Source organism: Petaurus breviceps, unplaced genomic scaffold (assembly GCF_028583685.1).
Source record: "Petaurus breviceps papuanus isolate PSGF00001 unplaced genomic scaffold, PetGlider_PUasm1.0 558, whole genome shotgun sequence".
Classification (NCBI taxonomy): domain Eukaryota; kingdom Metazoa; phylum Chordata; class Mammalia; order Diprotodontia; family Petauridae; genus Petaurus; species Petaurus breviceps.
Window position 1 is genome coordinate 3,496,352 of NW_027186376.1, and position 14,878 is coordinate 3,511,229.

General features: G+C 45.4%; 1 protein-coding gene across 3 annotated transcripts in view; it reads left to right on the forward strand.

The window, feature by feature from the left end:
* Window positions 1–14,878, forward strand: part of PARVB (parvin beta) — a 93,179-nt gene that overhangs the window by 24,871 nt on the left and 53,430 nt on the right. Inside the window, exon 1 of one of the 3 annotated variants that reach the window (XM_069102912.1) lies at window positions 14,671–14,765. The exons of the other annotated variants lie outside the window; for them this stretch is intronic. Within the exon in view, the coding sequence (XP_068959013.1) occupies window position 14,765 (1 nt within the window). The 5' untranslated portion in view covers window positions 14,671–14,764. Of the gene's footprint in view, window positions 1–14,670; window positions 14,766–14,878 lie in introns of those variants that run through there. 3 annotated transcript variants of the gene reach the window in all.

The following is a 14,878-nucleotide window of genomic DNA, read 5'->3' on the forward strand; positions in this document are numbered from 1 at the left end:
TTCCTTCCTTCCTTCCTTCCTTCCTTCCTTCCTTCCTTCCTTCCTTCTTCTCTTTCTTCCTCTCTATCTTTTCTTCCTTCCCCCTTTTATGATCATCTCTGTAACTGAAGTTGCTTTTGGCTATCACTCCCTATTCTGTCCTCTTCCTAAAATTCCTCTCTCTCCCCTCACCCATTTCCTTGTTGATTTAATTTTATTTCTATGGTAACCCTTTGTGTTCACCCTTCCTTTGCCCTTCTCAGATAAGAATGAGGTTCATGTTCCCCTGGCCCAGGAAGGTGGTTACACAGTGTACTTCTGTGCCTTCTGCCCTCTCCTTCCTCATTACTTCCCTAGCACACTCTTTCATCCATCACTCTTCTTTGCCATAGGCCCTGAGCTTGTCTTTTGTTGCTGCTTCTTTGACCCCTGGAGGCAGTCAAGGGACACTTGTCTCTTCTCCCACATTAGGATGCAGACGCGCTGTTTTAAGTGGCTCAAATGTATTTAGCTTTCTAGGTTTCTCATGTCTAGTGTTTTCTGTGGCAAAGATTCTAGTTTCTCCCCAGAAATACCTGAAAACAGCCTGTCTGTGCTTACTTAGGGAGCCCGTGACAGAACCCAGGTCTTCTCAGGGGCCACCCAGAACCCAGGCACCACTGTCCAGTACCTAGTGATTAGGTACTGAGGTCCGATTTGATGCATGAATTTCTAAAATCCTATAGTTTAGATAGAATGTGAGCTTCTTGAGAAAAGGGATGATTTCTTTCCTTCTCCTGGGGCCCAGCACAGTGCCTGGCACACAGTAGATGTTTAATAAATGCTTGTTCTGACTGAGGCACTTAGGAAAGATTGGGACTGGTTAGTCGAGAAACATAGATCCTACGGTGGGACCTTAAACTCTGGCTCCTTGGGGAAGCCTAAGGGCCCTTCTCGGAATCAGGTTTTGAAATGCATAAAATAAGACCTATAGTATAACAGAGAAAACCAGTTCTGTTGAAATAAAGTTGTAATTTCCCCATCTCTCCAAATTCATAGTGTCCCATGGAAATCTCTCCGTGGACCCAGACTGTGAACCCTTGGCCTGGGGGTTACTGCAGGAGGTATTTGGGGGGGGCAGTGTTCACTCTCTTTTGTTTCTCAGTCACTCCAACGATTTATCCTTTTTCAGATTTTCACCCATTTATAAATAGGCAAAAAGTAAGAGAGACTGGATTCCGGACTCATTGTAACAGAAATTAAAAGCATTCATAAGTAAATTCAATGAGCAAATTTGTAGTTGTCTGAATAGACTATATTTTTGACTTAGCAAACATGGTAATTTTATGAGCCCTTCAGGTTATACATAACACATATTTATGTTCCCAAGTGAACAAAGCTATTTTAGAATGTAAATAGTGCTTTAAGACACAGAGGGGGAAGGGAGTTTGTTTTCTCTTCTTACATGGTGATCCTGATTTTCTGGGACTTTTACATCTACTAGAAAGGTTAGGGAATTTTTCTAGGATGTCGTTAATGTTTTGGAGTGAAGAGACAAAGGGCAAGTCCTTGTATCTCCACAAGGTCACCCATAAAATTGGTGAATTGGAAGCTATCTCAGGGGCCATCTGGATCTCATCCAACCCTGCCTGCAGTGTGGCACTCAAGAAAGAATCATCCAGGGTGCGTCAGCCCTGGAGTCAGGAGGACCTGAGTTCAAATCCGGCCTCAGACACTTATCACAAAAACTAGCTGTGTGACCTTGGGCAAGTCACTTAACCCCAATTGCCCTCCAAAAAGCAAAAAAAAAAAAAAAAGAGTCATCCAGCTTGGGTTCAAGCCTACCTGGTGACAGGGATCTCACTACTTTTTGAAACAACCTATTTTTCTCTTGGGCATCTCTAAGTCTCTAAGCATGCTGTGGTTTAGAGTTCGTGGACTACTCCACGTACGTATGATGTTTTTCCTAGCATTTGACCTGAGTCGCTCTACTCTGCTCCTCCTGCCCTCTCTTGGGTTTTTCTTATCCTCTTCACCCTCATTAAAATGTAAGTTCTGTGAGGTCAGGGATTGCTGTTTTCATCTTCAGGCCTCCTGTGGCGCCTCTGACCTGCTTAATGTTTGTTGGACCCAGTGCACTGATGTCTGCTTCCTGAGCTGTTCTCTCTCCGCACGGTCAGCTCCCATTGCTGTAAGGACCACCTCCATGGTGATGGTGCCCAGATCTCAGATCCTGGCCCAGGAGCTCCCAGGCTTCATTTCCACAACTCCACCCACTTGTGGATGTCCCGGAGACATTTCAAACCCAACATGTCCGATGCAGAGCTCCTTTGCCTCCAGAACTCCCCCACTTCTTCATTTCTCTATTCCTGTTGAGAGGATCGCCGTCTTTCCACTTACTCAGATTAACAGCCTCAGTTGGTCTCCACTCCTCACTCTGCTTGTCCCCGTGTGGCTGGTCACTTGCTGGACCACATCTCTTCCATCCGTCCTGTTCTCTCTGCTCATGGTACTGCCCTGTTTCAGACCCTCATCGCCTCTTGTCCAGAGAGGTAGCGAATCTGCAGCTGTGAGGCCACATGTGGCCTTCTAGGTCCTCGGGTGTGGCCTTTTGATGGGGTCCAAGTTTCACAGAACAGATCCTTTTATTAAGGGAATTTGTTCTGTGAAGTTTGGATTCTGTCAAAGGGCCGCACTTGGGGACCTAGAGGGTCACACATGGCCTTGAAGCAACAGATTCCACATCACCTTTGCTGGTGTGGGCAGGGAGTTGGTGCCGTGCCAAGTGACTTCACTCAACCCAATTGGTGAAGTAGCAGAAGGGGCAGGTAGCAGAAAGGTGTGTTAAGATAAAGGCTAAAGACAAGGGGCTATTTCCCTGATGGAATTGGAAGGGGAGCTGGCCCCTGCTGGCCTGAAGATTGCTTGGGAGTGGGATGATGGGGGACTGGGGTGATGGAAGAGCTTGGGGGGGATGGAGAGTGGAAGAGTGGGGGCAGTAGGGTGCAGGAGTAAGAAGGAGAGCCACTTGGGCTGTTTCTTTTGTAGATATCTATGCACATCTCCCCCAGTAGTTTAGAAATGCCTCAAAGGCAGGAGTTTACTTTCTTGTCTCTGTACCCAGCCAGGCTAGCTCAGTGTCAAGCCCATAGTAGGCACTTCACAGATTATTGGGATTGCTCTCAGAAAAGCCCCGCTGTGCTGGGGGGATCTTAGTTCTTAACAGCTGAGCTATGTAGAGTGCTGGTCTTGGAGTCAGCAAAGACCTGAATTCACATTCACATTCACGCTTGTTTCCTGTGTGATGCTGTTCTCTGTTTCCTCCTCTGTAAAATGGGGATAATGAAGCTTTTACTCTCCTGGAGAGAGAGTGAACTTTCTTCCCGGATCCTCTGAGAAAGTGCTGGTGCCATAGATGGGAAAGTTGGACCTCCCGCTCTGGCTCTAAGTTTGATAAGGGACCAGGGTGGACTTCCATGCTTGTTTTTTGGATGGTTTCGGGGTAGATAGGAGAGGAAGATTGTTGCTTCTTTTCCTGTAAAACGTTATGAAGTCTCCATGCCCGTGATTGATTTTAAATGTAAGCATGACGTGTCCCTCTGCTTTTCCCAGCTTCTAATTAATTACTTAGCCATAATCTAAATACCAACTTTTATAATTATGTATAGCACCATATTATATAATAATACACAACAAAAATGTAACTTATATCGCCTTTAAAAATTGTCACTAATTCATGTCAGCCCTGGGAAATTTAATTAACCTTCCTGATCTCCCGTTTATGTTGGGTGGGTGGGGAGAATAGGTGGCCAGTGTCTCAGAACGTGGAGGGTGGATGTAAATGAGCGCGATTATGACCTCGCCTGGGTGGTTGGCGGTGCTTGTATCTCAGCCTCTTTTCTAAAACAGAAAAAAATTGTCTCACTTAGCATGTTTGACAGGCACATGAAGAAGTGTTATTAAACAGATGCCGAGCTTGCTGTCACTGGATTTTAAATAGGCCGTGCCATTCTCTTGGCTGGCATGCTTGCTGTGCAGAGTGGGGGACGGGTGGGCCGTACCCTCTGATAGGTTTCCATGTCTATACAAGGATGGCTCATTGGCGTGTGAGGAGGAGACATGTTTTTCTTTCCTTTTTGGGGAGGGGATGAGGACTTTCAGATGGAGACAACTGGCAGAGTGGGACGTTCTGTGCCAATGGACGCCATTTTGGGAGTCTGTGCCCTGCTTGTGGGTGGCATCCTTTCATACTGGATTTGAAGATCCAAGAACTAGCTGAGTCTGATCTTGGCCATGTCCATCACCTAGTAAATCATCAGATACTTATTATGTGCCAGGAACTGTAATAGGCCCTTGGAACAGAGACAAAAATAAAGACAGAGACGTCCCTGTCCTCAAGAGGCTTACATTCTATCGAGAGATGCAATATGTATATAAATATTTACTGGATTTTAATATATATGTTATAATTATAAATTATATATAATATAAATATATAGATAAATTCTAAATATAGATATAATATAAATAGTATATAGTATAAATAAATATAAATAAATACTGATTATATACTAAATGAAAGCAGGGAATTTTGGGGGAGTTGGAAGGCACTAGCAACTGAGTGCTTGGACTTGGAGTCACAAGAACCCAGGATTCACTTTCTAGCCCTACCACATACTAGTTGTGTGACCTCAGGCGCAACATCATATATTACGGAATCTCCATCTTCTCATCTCTTAAATGGGCTAATAACAGACTTGCCTGCTTACAGTGTTTTGTATGCCTTAGCATCCTGGAGGCTCCATCAGCTGGGGTCTGGGCTTGGAATCACTTGTTATGGATTCTAATTCCAACTCTGTGACCTTGGTCACATCATTTAATCTTTGAGTCTCACTTTCCTAATCTACAAGGTGAAGGTAATGATGCTTCAGGCCCTGACCTAAAAGGAAGGAGTGTACTTTGTAAAACTTAGTGTAGCACATAGTATAGGTACATCTGTCAAAGGAGGGGCTTGGCCCCTCTCCCCCCAGATTCCTTATCTGTAAAATGATCTTGATGACTTCAGAGGTCCCTCCTAATCCTAGAACTTTGACTCTTTGACAGTGTAATTGATGGGCAAGTCACTTTTCCCTAAGTCTCATTGTCTTCAACTATACAATAAGGAGTGAAAACTGCCTCTAAGGCCTCTTCCAGATCTGGACCTAAGAATCCTATGATTTTATGACTATTTTGATTTTGGCTTTGTAGCTGCAATACAGATCACTTTAATTTTTTTTTCAAATTTATTTTTAACATTCATTTAAAAAACATTGAGTTCCAAATTTTCTCCCTCCTCTGCCCCTCCCCATCTATTGAAAAGGCAAGGTATAAGATATCAGTTGTACATATGACATCATGCAAAACATAGTTCCATATTTGCCTTGTTGCCCCACCCCAAAAAACAATCCAGTAAACAATAAAAAGCAAGAAACATAAAGTTTTTTTTTTAATTTTGCTATAGTAGAGTTCATCAGTTCTCTCTCTCTCTGAGGTGAATAGCATTTTCATCTTAAGTCCATCAGAGTTGTCTTGGATCATTGTATTGCTGAGAATAACTAAGTCATTCACAGTTGATCATTGTACAGTATTGGTGTTACTGTTACAGTGATCTCCTGGTTCTGCTCCCTTCACTCCCCTGCTCCTGTCAGTCCATATAAATCTTCCCAGGTTTTTCTGAGAGCATTTGTAACAACAATGCAATATTCACAATACCCATGGTGACTATAAATATGCTGGTATAGTTATGAATCACAAAACGTAACAGGCTCTCCACATGGCAGACTGAGCCAAAGCATTTATTCAAATACCAGAAAGCTGAGTCCTAAAACCAGAAAATCAAAACCATTACAGTAGCCACAAAATTGGTACACATAGTTAATGTAGTAAACACCCACATTCTCAAGCCTTCAAAACACAACAGGCTCCCTCAGGCACAGATCCTCCTCTCCTCACTCACGGTAACTGCTCAGCCTCCACATAGCTCTGGTCCCCTGCAGTTCCTGTCCCTGGCAGTCCTCAGCAGAAGTTCTGACTGGCTCTCTGAAGAAGCTCAGCCATGTTGCCACCTGTATCTCTGCTGCCCCCTGTGTTTCCACTCACTGCCGCTCAGCCCCTTCCAGTTACCACTGGCTCCAGCCCAGCCCCTAGGACTCCCCCCTGCCCCACCCCTTCCTGCCACATCAGCAAGTTCATCCCACTGGGGAATTTACAAGTTTTGGGTCTCAACACCTGACACAATTATGAACCTGAAATTAAGTGCTAAGTACCTGCCATCCTTCCAGTACAAGGGGCCTGGAAGATCTTCACATGCCATTCCCATTACAGCATCCTGCTCATCATTTCTTATACCGTGTTTCCCTGATAATAAGACCTATCCTGAAAATAAGCCCTCCCCTTACTGTGTAAGATTCCTCTAAAATAAGCCCTCCCCCGAAAATAAGCCCTATTGAGATTGCTACTGTAGTGAAGTTGATCCCCTGCGCTACATGCTACATTACGGTACCCTCTGTATGCACCCTCCCCCCCCCCCCCCCCCGTGAAATGCACGCCGCGCTCCGAGCTGCATCCAATCAGAGCTGCAGCAGTGAGCGCGTCATCCTGTTCTTCCCCAGTGATTTGCTTATTGAATAAAGGTACATTTTTTTGTTCACATTTACCTGTTTATTAAAATTGCTGTCAATGTTCAGACAGTGTCTTATTATCGGGGAAACACGGTAGCATGACAGGATTCCCTAATGGATGGCAGCCCCTCAGCATCCAGTTCTTTGGGCACCACAAAAAGAGCTGCTCTAAATGTTTTTGGACGTGGGGGTCCTTTCGCCTTTTTGAGATTCTCTTTGGGACACAGACCCATTGCTGGGTCCAAGGGTCCGTGCCAGATGATAGCCCTTTGGACATAGTTCTGCCCTGAGCCGTGGGCCTGGCCTGCCTTTGTGGACTGACCTTGCTTTTCTCCCCTGCAGACAAATTCCAGAGTCTTATTTCTTTTCCTTTCTTTCCTTCTCTCCTCCTTTTTCACTTTTTTTCTTTTGAAAAACATTTTTATTGATTTTTCTTGTCTTTAATGGCCAGTTTCCTCCTGTGTTCCTCTCCTCCCGGAGAGTCAACTCATACGAGGAAGACTTTTTCTCCTTTTCTCTTTCTTCCCCATTTTCTCACTCCCTTTTTCCTTTTATTTATCCCTCCCAGTGGAACTGGGGCTCCTGCAGGGTGGGATTGTATTTTGTCTTTCTTTGTATCGCTAGCACTTAGCAAAATGCAGGCACATAGTAGGTGTTAAGAAATGCTTGTTGATGGATTGATTTGAGGAGGGGGAGGGATTTCATGGCAACAATCCTTCAGGCATTAAAAGACAGTGATTGCTCCCCCCCCCCCAGTCTTCTTTAGGCCAACAATCCCTAAAATGCAGCCCCAGAAATGAACACTTAGGGTTAATTTCCCCAGTTTTGCAGACAGTCAGTCAGTCAGTCGATAAACATGTATTATTTATTTATCAACTGAGGAGCTAGACAAAGCTTAATGCCTGCGGATATTGTTTGGGCATCCAGGCCTGGGCTGGCTGGGAAATGCAGTGAATAATCTCCAAGGTCTAACAAGGTTCGAGCACTTCCTCACCGGGAGGTGCCCTGGGAACAATTCTCCAAGCTGCTCATCGATTGACTTTAGTGTTTATTAGAGAGAACCTTTCATCAAAGGCCAGTGACTTGGGAGTCTTACAGCATCTGGTTACTTGTGGCCTGTGAAATGCTGGGTGAGTCACTTAAACTCTTTGTGCCTCAATTTCTTCATCTGTAGGGTGAGGAGGATGGATGCATGGCCTTGAGGTCTCTTGCAGACCTATTCTGGGATCCTGGGCTTCATCTGACCTTGGTCTATAGGGGGAGCAAACCTACATTGTTTAAAAGAAAAATGGTCCAATTGGGGGCATTGTTAGTACTTTGTTACTTTGTAACATTCTCACTGACCACTGGCCTTGCATTTGGATGGGGTGCATATGGGATTCCTTAGTTCAAAGCTCTTTCACAAAAGGACTCTGCCTTAAAAAAAATGAAAGAGAAAAAAGTGGAAAAGTGAGGAAATGTTTTATTACTCTTAAAAAGTTTCTCCAAAATAGGAGAGCATGAGTTATTTCTTCCTTTAAATTACATCTGAAATGATTTTCCTGAAATATTTTAGACATTGTTAATGTTGCTTTTCTTGAAAAAGAACTAAGTTCTCAACCTTGAAGCTGGGTAAGTGACCCTGGGGCAGGAAGGCCCTGTTCATGGGGCCTTGGCAGAGAACATGGTGCTCTCTTCAAGGAGATTTTCTGAGTAGCTGAAGTCACTCCTTTAATTGAGTTGACATTTTTTATATAAATCCGTTTCAAAATGAATTTTCCTAAAATGCGTTGGTTAGCTTTCTTAAATAGACTCTCCTGGCCAGAATGCCAACCATAATTTCTATTTGTACATTCACTCAGTCCTTCGTACAGTGCACAGAATATCAGAAGCATGTCATTTCTTTCCTGATTTGACCTTTTCTCATGATTAAATGCCTTCGTTATGAAAACCACCACTTTCTTGTTTTAGGTAGGCTTAACTGGATGGAGCCTGGGGGGTTTCAGGGCAGCAGGAAGGAAGCTGGAGTTGGAGGAAGAGGACCCAAGTCACTTAACCCCTGGTCCCCAGTTTCCTGAACTGTAGAATGAGGGATTTTGAACCATGTGACCCCTGAGGTCTCTCTTAGCCCTGAGAATTTGTACTTCTGTGACACTTGAGGGTGGTAGTACCTGGGGGGGGGAGGAGGGGCCTGCCATGGAGAGGAAGCACCTGGGTGGCAAGTGGAGAGAGTATTGACCTGGAGTCAGGAGGACCTAAGTTCAAATCCAGCCTCAGATACTTGCTAGCTGTGTGACCCTTGGTAAGTCACTTCACTTTATTTGCCTCAGTTTCCTTATCTAGAAAATAGACTTGAGAGTGAAATGGCAATTCAGTATCTTTGCCAAGAAAACCCCAAATGGGGTCAACTGAGTAACAACAACAAAGCTCACTTCTGAGGTCCCCTCAATTCAGTCTATGCTTTGGGAAATCCTTCTAATACAATCTTCCCCTATTTTTACCCAGAATATTGGGATAGGAACTGGCCTTGTGATTTAAATAGAGGGAAATCCTAGATGAAGAAATACTTTTGATCAATGTAAGTCAGTTCCTTTTATGAAAGCAACTATCTTAGAGAGTTATGTGGAATTTGGAGAAGCTAAGTCATTTGCCCAGGGTCACAGAGTTAGTATATGTTAGGGGCAGGACCTGAACCCTGGTCTTCCTGGCTTTTTTAGCTACTGTGCCATGTTTCATCTTTAAAACAGAGTATATTAAATGTAAATTAACTTTAGTTTTTACAAAATGGACTTTTGTTAGTATCTTTTGTTTTCATATTGCCTAGATTGTCCTTGTATCCTTTCACCTCCCCCTTCCCAGAAAAATACCCTTACAACAAAGACATTTTTTTTTAAAAGAGGAAAAAAATTCTGCAAAATTGATCAACCCATAAAAAACAACTGACATTATATGCACCCCTCCCTCCTTCTTTGGGGACAAGTTTAGTCATTATAGTTTTTCAGCCTTCAGTTTTGATTGTTATCAATGAATAAACATTTATTAAACTCCTACTATATGCAGAGCTCTGTGTTAAGCACTGAGCACACAAATAGAAAAGTCAGATGGTGCCTACCTTCAAGGAACTCCCAGTGTAATGGAGGAGTTACCCCATAGGGGAGATTTTGGCTACAAATTGAATATTTTAAGGCTGTGGCAAAGCAGATGGTTATGCCTCTTTTTGGAGGTTATTTCCACTGATAAGATCTTATCTGTTCCTGATGTTAAAACATCTTGTTATCTTGGCTCTGCTTCCCTGTCTGCATCAGTTCGAGTACATCTCATGTTTCTCTGTATTCATGTTGTTTCTTAGGGTGCAGAGATCTGCTATCTCTGTCATGAGCCACAATTTGTTACTTTAACCCACTGGAAGGATTAACTTGGTTACTTTAACCCCTTTGAAGGGTTTCTATTTTGTTTCCAACTCTCTGCTACCTCAAAAACCGCTGCTACAGTGTAGCTATTTGGTGTCTGGTGGCCTTTCCTTTGGTCCACGGCACAGAAGAGCCGAAAAAGCAACAGACAGAATTGAACTCAATAACCCAATGTTCTATAAACCCGAAAACATAAATTCCTTTGGAAAAAAACTTGTTATTTGATAAGAACTAAGGGGAAAATTGGAAAACAGTCTCTGGCATAAATTAGCCTGAGTCCAACATCTTCCACCATATTCCACAATAAATTCAAATGACCTGAATTTCAAAGATCACAGCATAAAAAATGAAAAGCAGATCACATAAAGGTCTTTTGCAGCTAAGGGCAGGGAATAAATTCCAAACCAAATAGAGATAGAAGCAGTTACAAAAGAGAAAATAGATCATTTTGATTATATTAAATTGAAAAGCTTTTGTACAAACAGATTGAATGCATCTAGGTAAAAAGGAAGGAAAGCAGGATGGAAGGAAAGAGTTTTAAAATTAATTATCATTATCAATTTTCACTAAATTAATTATTAATTTATTTAAAATAGCATTAGTTATATTATCATTAATAATAAAAATGGGTTATTAAAAGGATAAGATTAATTTCTATTAAGCTCCTACTGTGTGCCATGCTGTGCCTCATTGATCTTCACAATAATCCTGGGGCCCCCATTTTACATTTAAGGAAACAGAGGCAGACAAGGGTCCACTGCCTATAATGAGTATCTGAGGTTGGATTTGAACTCGGGTCTTCCAGACTTCAGACCCAGTGCTTTGCATACTGGAGAAACCAAATGTGATTCAATGGAAAGAGCTCCAACTCTGGAATAAGAGGAGCTGGATTCAAATCCTGACTTGGTCACTCAGTAGACCATGGCTCAGACTAAGTCACATCTCACCTGTCAGCTTCAATTTGTTCCTTGGAAAAGGATGAGGTTGGAGCCTCTGTGGCCTCTGTTTTTGTGGATCACAGACCCCTCGGGCAGCCCAGGGCAGCCCGTGGACCTCTCTCTTTTGTCTCACGTTTTTAAATAAACAAAGGAAATGCTGGGTCTCATTTAGTAAAAATAAAGATGTGTCCCTTTTTTCCCATCCAGATTAATGGAGCCCCTGTGGGAACCCTCAGGGCCTGCTGGACCTCCTGCTCTGAATATAAGATCACACAGGGAAGTCTGCCTGTGTCCCATTTGGTCACTTCTCCCCTGCTGTTTAGCAGGCTGTACTGGCCATTCCAGCTTCCCCTTTCTGTGTCTGTTCCCCATTAGACTGTACCTCCTTCAGCCTAGGCAGAGGATATCACACACGGTTGGTGATGACCAAATTACTAAATTGCTGGAGGTTTGGTTCAGTGGGACAATCCCAGGTTCCAGTGTTAACTGCTGACAATTAGTACATGTATGCCTCAGTTTCCTCTGCTGTTAAATGAGGGGCTCAAAGTCCTGAGCTTCTGAGGCATCTTCTAGCTCCAGGCCTCATGCATGCTTGCATAGCCTCCTAGCCAAGTACGCTAACTTGGTCAAGGTCAGCACCAAAGTTCCTGGCATGGGAAATGATAAGGGAGCATTTCCCTTCTAGGGAAGTGTGAAAGACCTGGGCTACTCCCCCCAAGTGTGCAAACCTGAGCTTCTGTATTTAATTTTGAAAAAGATCAAATGAGTTTGACTCTCCAGTCAATGAGAGACTTTCGGATCTGTTCTCAGCTTGCTGATCCAAAGAGAGAAGGCGCAAGAAAGGACAGACTTTGGGAGGCCTTCACACACAGGAAATGCTGCCTGCCCTCTCTCCTGCTCCCAGCCCAGCCTTCACACTGTCCCACATGAGGCCCTCCCTTATTGCCCCCCCCCCCCCTCCAGAATACCTCGTTTGTATTGTGTGTCCTGTTATCTCCCCAGTGGAATGTTGGGAGAGCAAGGCCTAGAACCGTGCTTGGTGTGTGTTAAATGGGAAGAGCAGGAAGGGAACAAGCATTTCTATAGCGCCTACCCCCGCCCCTTTACTGTTACTGCTCAGGACGCCCCCAGGCTGGTCCTCACTCTGTGTCAAAGCCATTCCCAGGTCCTGTGGCTTCTGCCTTCACAGACTGTGCCCACTTCTCTTCTCTGACATTCCCCTGACCCGGGTACAGGCCCTGGTCCCCTCATGCTTGGGGGAACAGTTGCTGTGGCTGCTGGGAGGTCTTCTTACCCCATGTCTCCCCTTCCAGTCCATCCTCCATTCAGCTGCTAAAGCCCTAGTCTGACCATAGCACCCCCTTCTCAGTAAGCTGCAGTGACTGCCTGTGGCCTCCAGGAACAAAGACAAAAAGCTCTGGCATTCAAAGCCCTTCTGAACTTGGCCCCCTCCCACCTCGCTGGTTTTCTCACACCTTGCACCTTGCCATTTACTCTTTAATCCCGGGACCCCGGCCTCCCGCTGTGCCAGGAATAAGTCCCTCCATCTCTGAGCTCTAAGCATTCTCTGGGCCCCGCAGGCCTGGAATGTTCTCTCTCCTCCACTCTTCCTGCTGCCCTCCCTGGCTTCCTCTAAGTCCCACCTCAGATCTCCCTTTCTGCAGGAGGCCTTCCCAGCCCCTCTTAACTCTTCCCTCTGGTCATTATCTGTCCTGTAGATGGCTTGCTTTGAGCATAACTGTTTGCATGTTGTCTCCCCCATTAGACTGTAAGCTCCTTGAGGACAGGGGCCTGTCTTTTGCCTCTTTTTGTGTCTCCAGAGATGAGTATGGGGCCTGACACACTGTAGGTGCTCAATAAATGTTTATTGATTGGTTGGTTCTCTTTGGGAGGGGGGAGAGAGGAGGGCTTGGGCAGATCCTCTTAGCCCCTAGTCCTTTCTGTCATTTAATAAGTTAAAACTGCGTCTTCCCAAGTGCCCAGGAATGAGATCACAGGGTGAGGCCAAGGGGGTACGTGGGTGTGTTTATACTGGCACTGGCCAGACTATTGCTGCTCCCCCCTCCTGTCACTTGACCATCCCACCGTGACTTCCTTGCCCTCCCTGACCCTCCCAGGAGAAGTCCCATAATTTGGACAATCCGTGGGAAACAGTGAAAAGAGAGTGGATTTGGGGGGACCTCACTCCCCCTCCCCCAGCCTTGCTGCTCCTCTGTGACCTCTAAGATCACCAGAGACATCTGGGTAGGGAAATCCTAGGTCGGACATTACCTGGTTGTGTGACCTGGGCCTGCCTCAGTTTCCTCATTTGTAAAAGTTCTGGTGGGGGTAAAATGAGGCAATGTTTGCAAAGCACTTTGCAGACCTCTTATTCCTTCCCTCTCTCAGGAAAGAGTCAGAGGGTCTCGTTCAGATACTTTCTGGCTTGGTTCCTTCCTCTGTGGGGAATTCCCTTCCCTCTCCGAACCTCAGACTTGTCATCTCTGAAATGAGGGGTTAAACTGGATGGCCTCTGTGGTCCCTTAGCTCTAGATGCCTGGTAGGGCCTCAGTTTCCCCATTTGTTAAAATGAAGGCATCAGATAGTGATTTCTCAGGCTCCTCACGTTTCTACATCTTATGACTTTGGATCTCCAGAAATCATATTCAGATGTTCCTGGGTAAATTCATTCACTCAGTTTTGGAACTGGTCTCCTGGCCTTGAGCAGTCCTGATTGGTGAGTGAGTGAATGTGGACTTTTTCTAGGCATCCCCAGACCTGGCCAGTTTCCCATCCCATCTAGTCTTCTATCCAAGCCATCTGGTCATCTGCTGTGCCACCAGGCCACCATAGGCCCCTCTGTCTCTCCCTATGATTCTAGGCACAGAAGTCAACCCTCCCATTGCTTCCAGAAAATATACACCAACCACTCAATCACTCTCCCTGTGATTTCTGGCCATCTCTCCCTCTCCTCCCCTCCTCCTCTCCTCCTCTCTCCCTTTATTCTTTCCTTCTCCCCTTTCTTCATGTACCTAATCTCTAGAATGGGTCTGTGGGTGCCATTCTGTGCCCCCCAGGCCATCACAGACCCTCTTTCTAGGAGGGTCACCTCTTTGTAAATCCACCAGCCAGGACCGTGCAGTGTCTATCTTTAAACCCTCTTGGTCTCTCCACCTTCTTTGAGGTTTTCTCTTTTTGAATATTTGATTTCTGAAGTCATGGAAACAGGGAGGGGAAGGATTTTGGCCTTCTGAAATGAGGAAGTGTTACGCATAGCAGATGTAGAGGAGACTCGTTATTAGGCGCCTTCCACGTTGGGCACCAGGTGCCCCACTTCTTCGGCCCCCTACGGGCTCTCACTCTCCCCTACCTGTAGCCTGAGCATGTCAAGTGGAGGGTGAAGGCTTCTTCCAGGCCTCCAGAGCCTGCTTGGCTCTGCCCAAGGCCTGGGGTTTTTGAAGACTTGCCAAAGGAGCAGACCCACCCTTCCTTCCTCATTTCCTTCTGTGTTATAGGCTTCCTTCTTTTTGGGGTGAGCAGGGAAAGGAGGATGTATGTGGCCTGTGGGATGGTTGCTGGTAGCCAAGATAAGGGTGCCATTTTGTATCATGAAAAAACAGCCTTGACCTCCCTTCCACGGGGTCAGGCTTTTTGTGGCCTTCCTTCCTTCCTCAAGGATTCCGAAGAAGGCATCTCGAAAATCCGCAAGTCATGGTGGAGGTAAAAGCCCTGCCCCTCCTGCCCCTTTGGGCATCACTGTGGCTGTGGAGCCTGATACAGCCTGTTCTCTGCCAAGCACTGGGCCGCCGGGGGCCTCTGACCATCAGCTTTCCTCATCACCAGTGAGTTCTTCTGTTTGTCTTTCAGAGTCTGCTTGGAACTGAGACCCTGCAGGGTCTGTCTCCCTAAAACACTGGGGGGATCTGCTGGCTCAGGCTGGCTTCTGGAAGGGGTC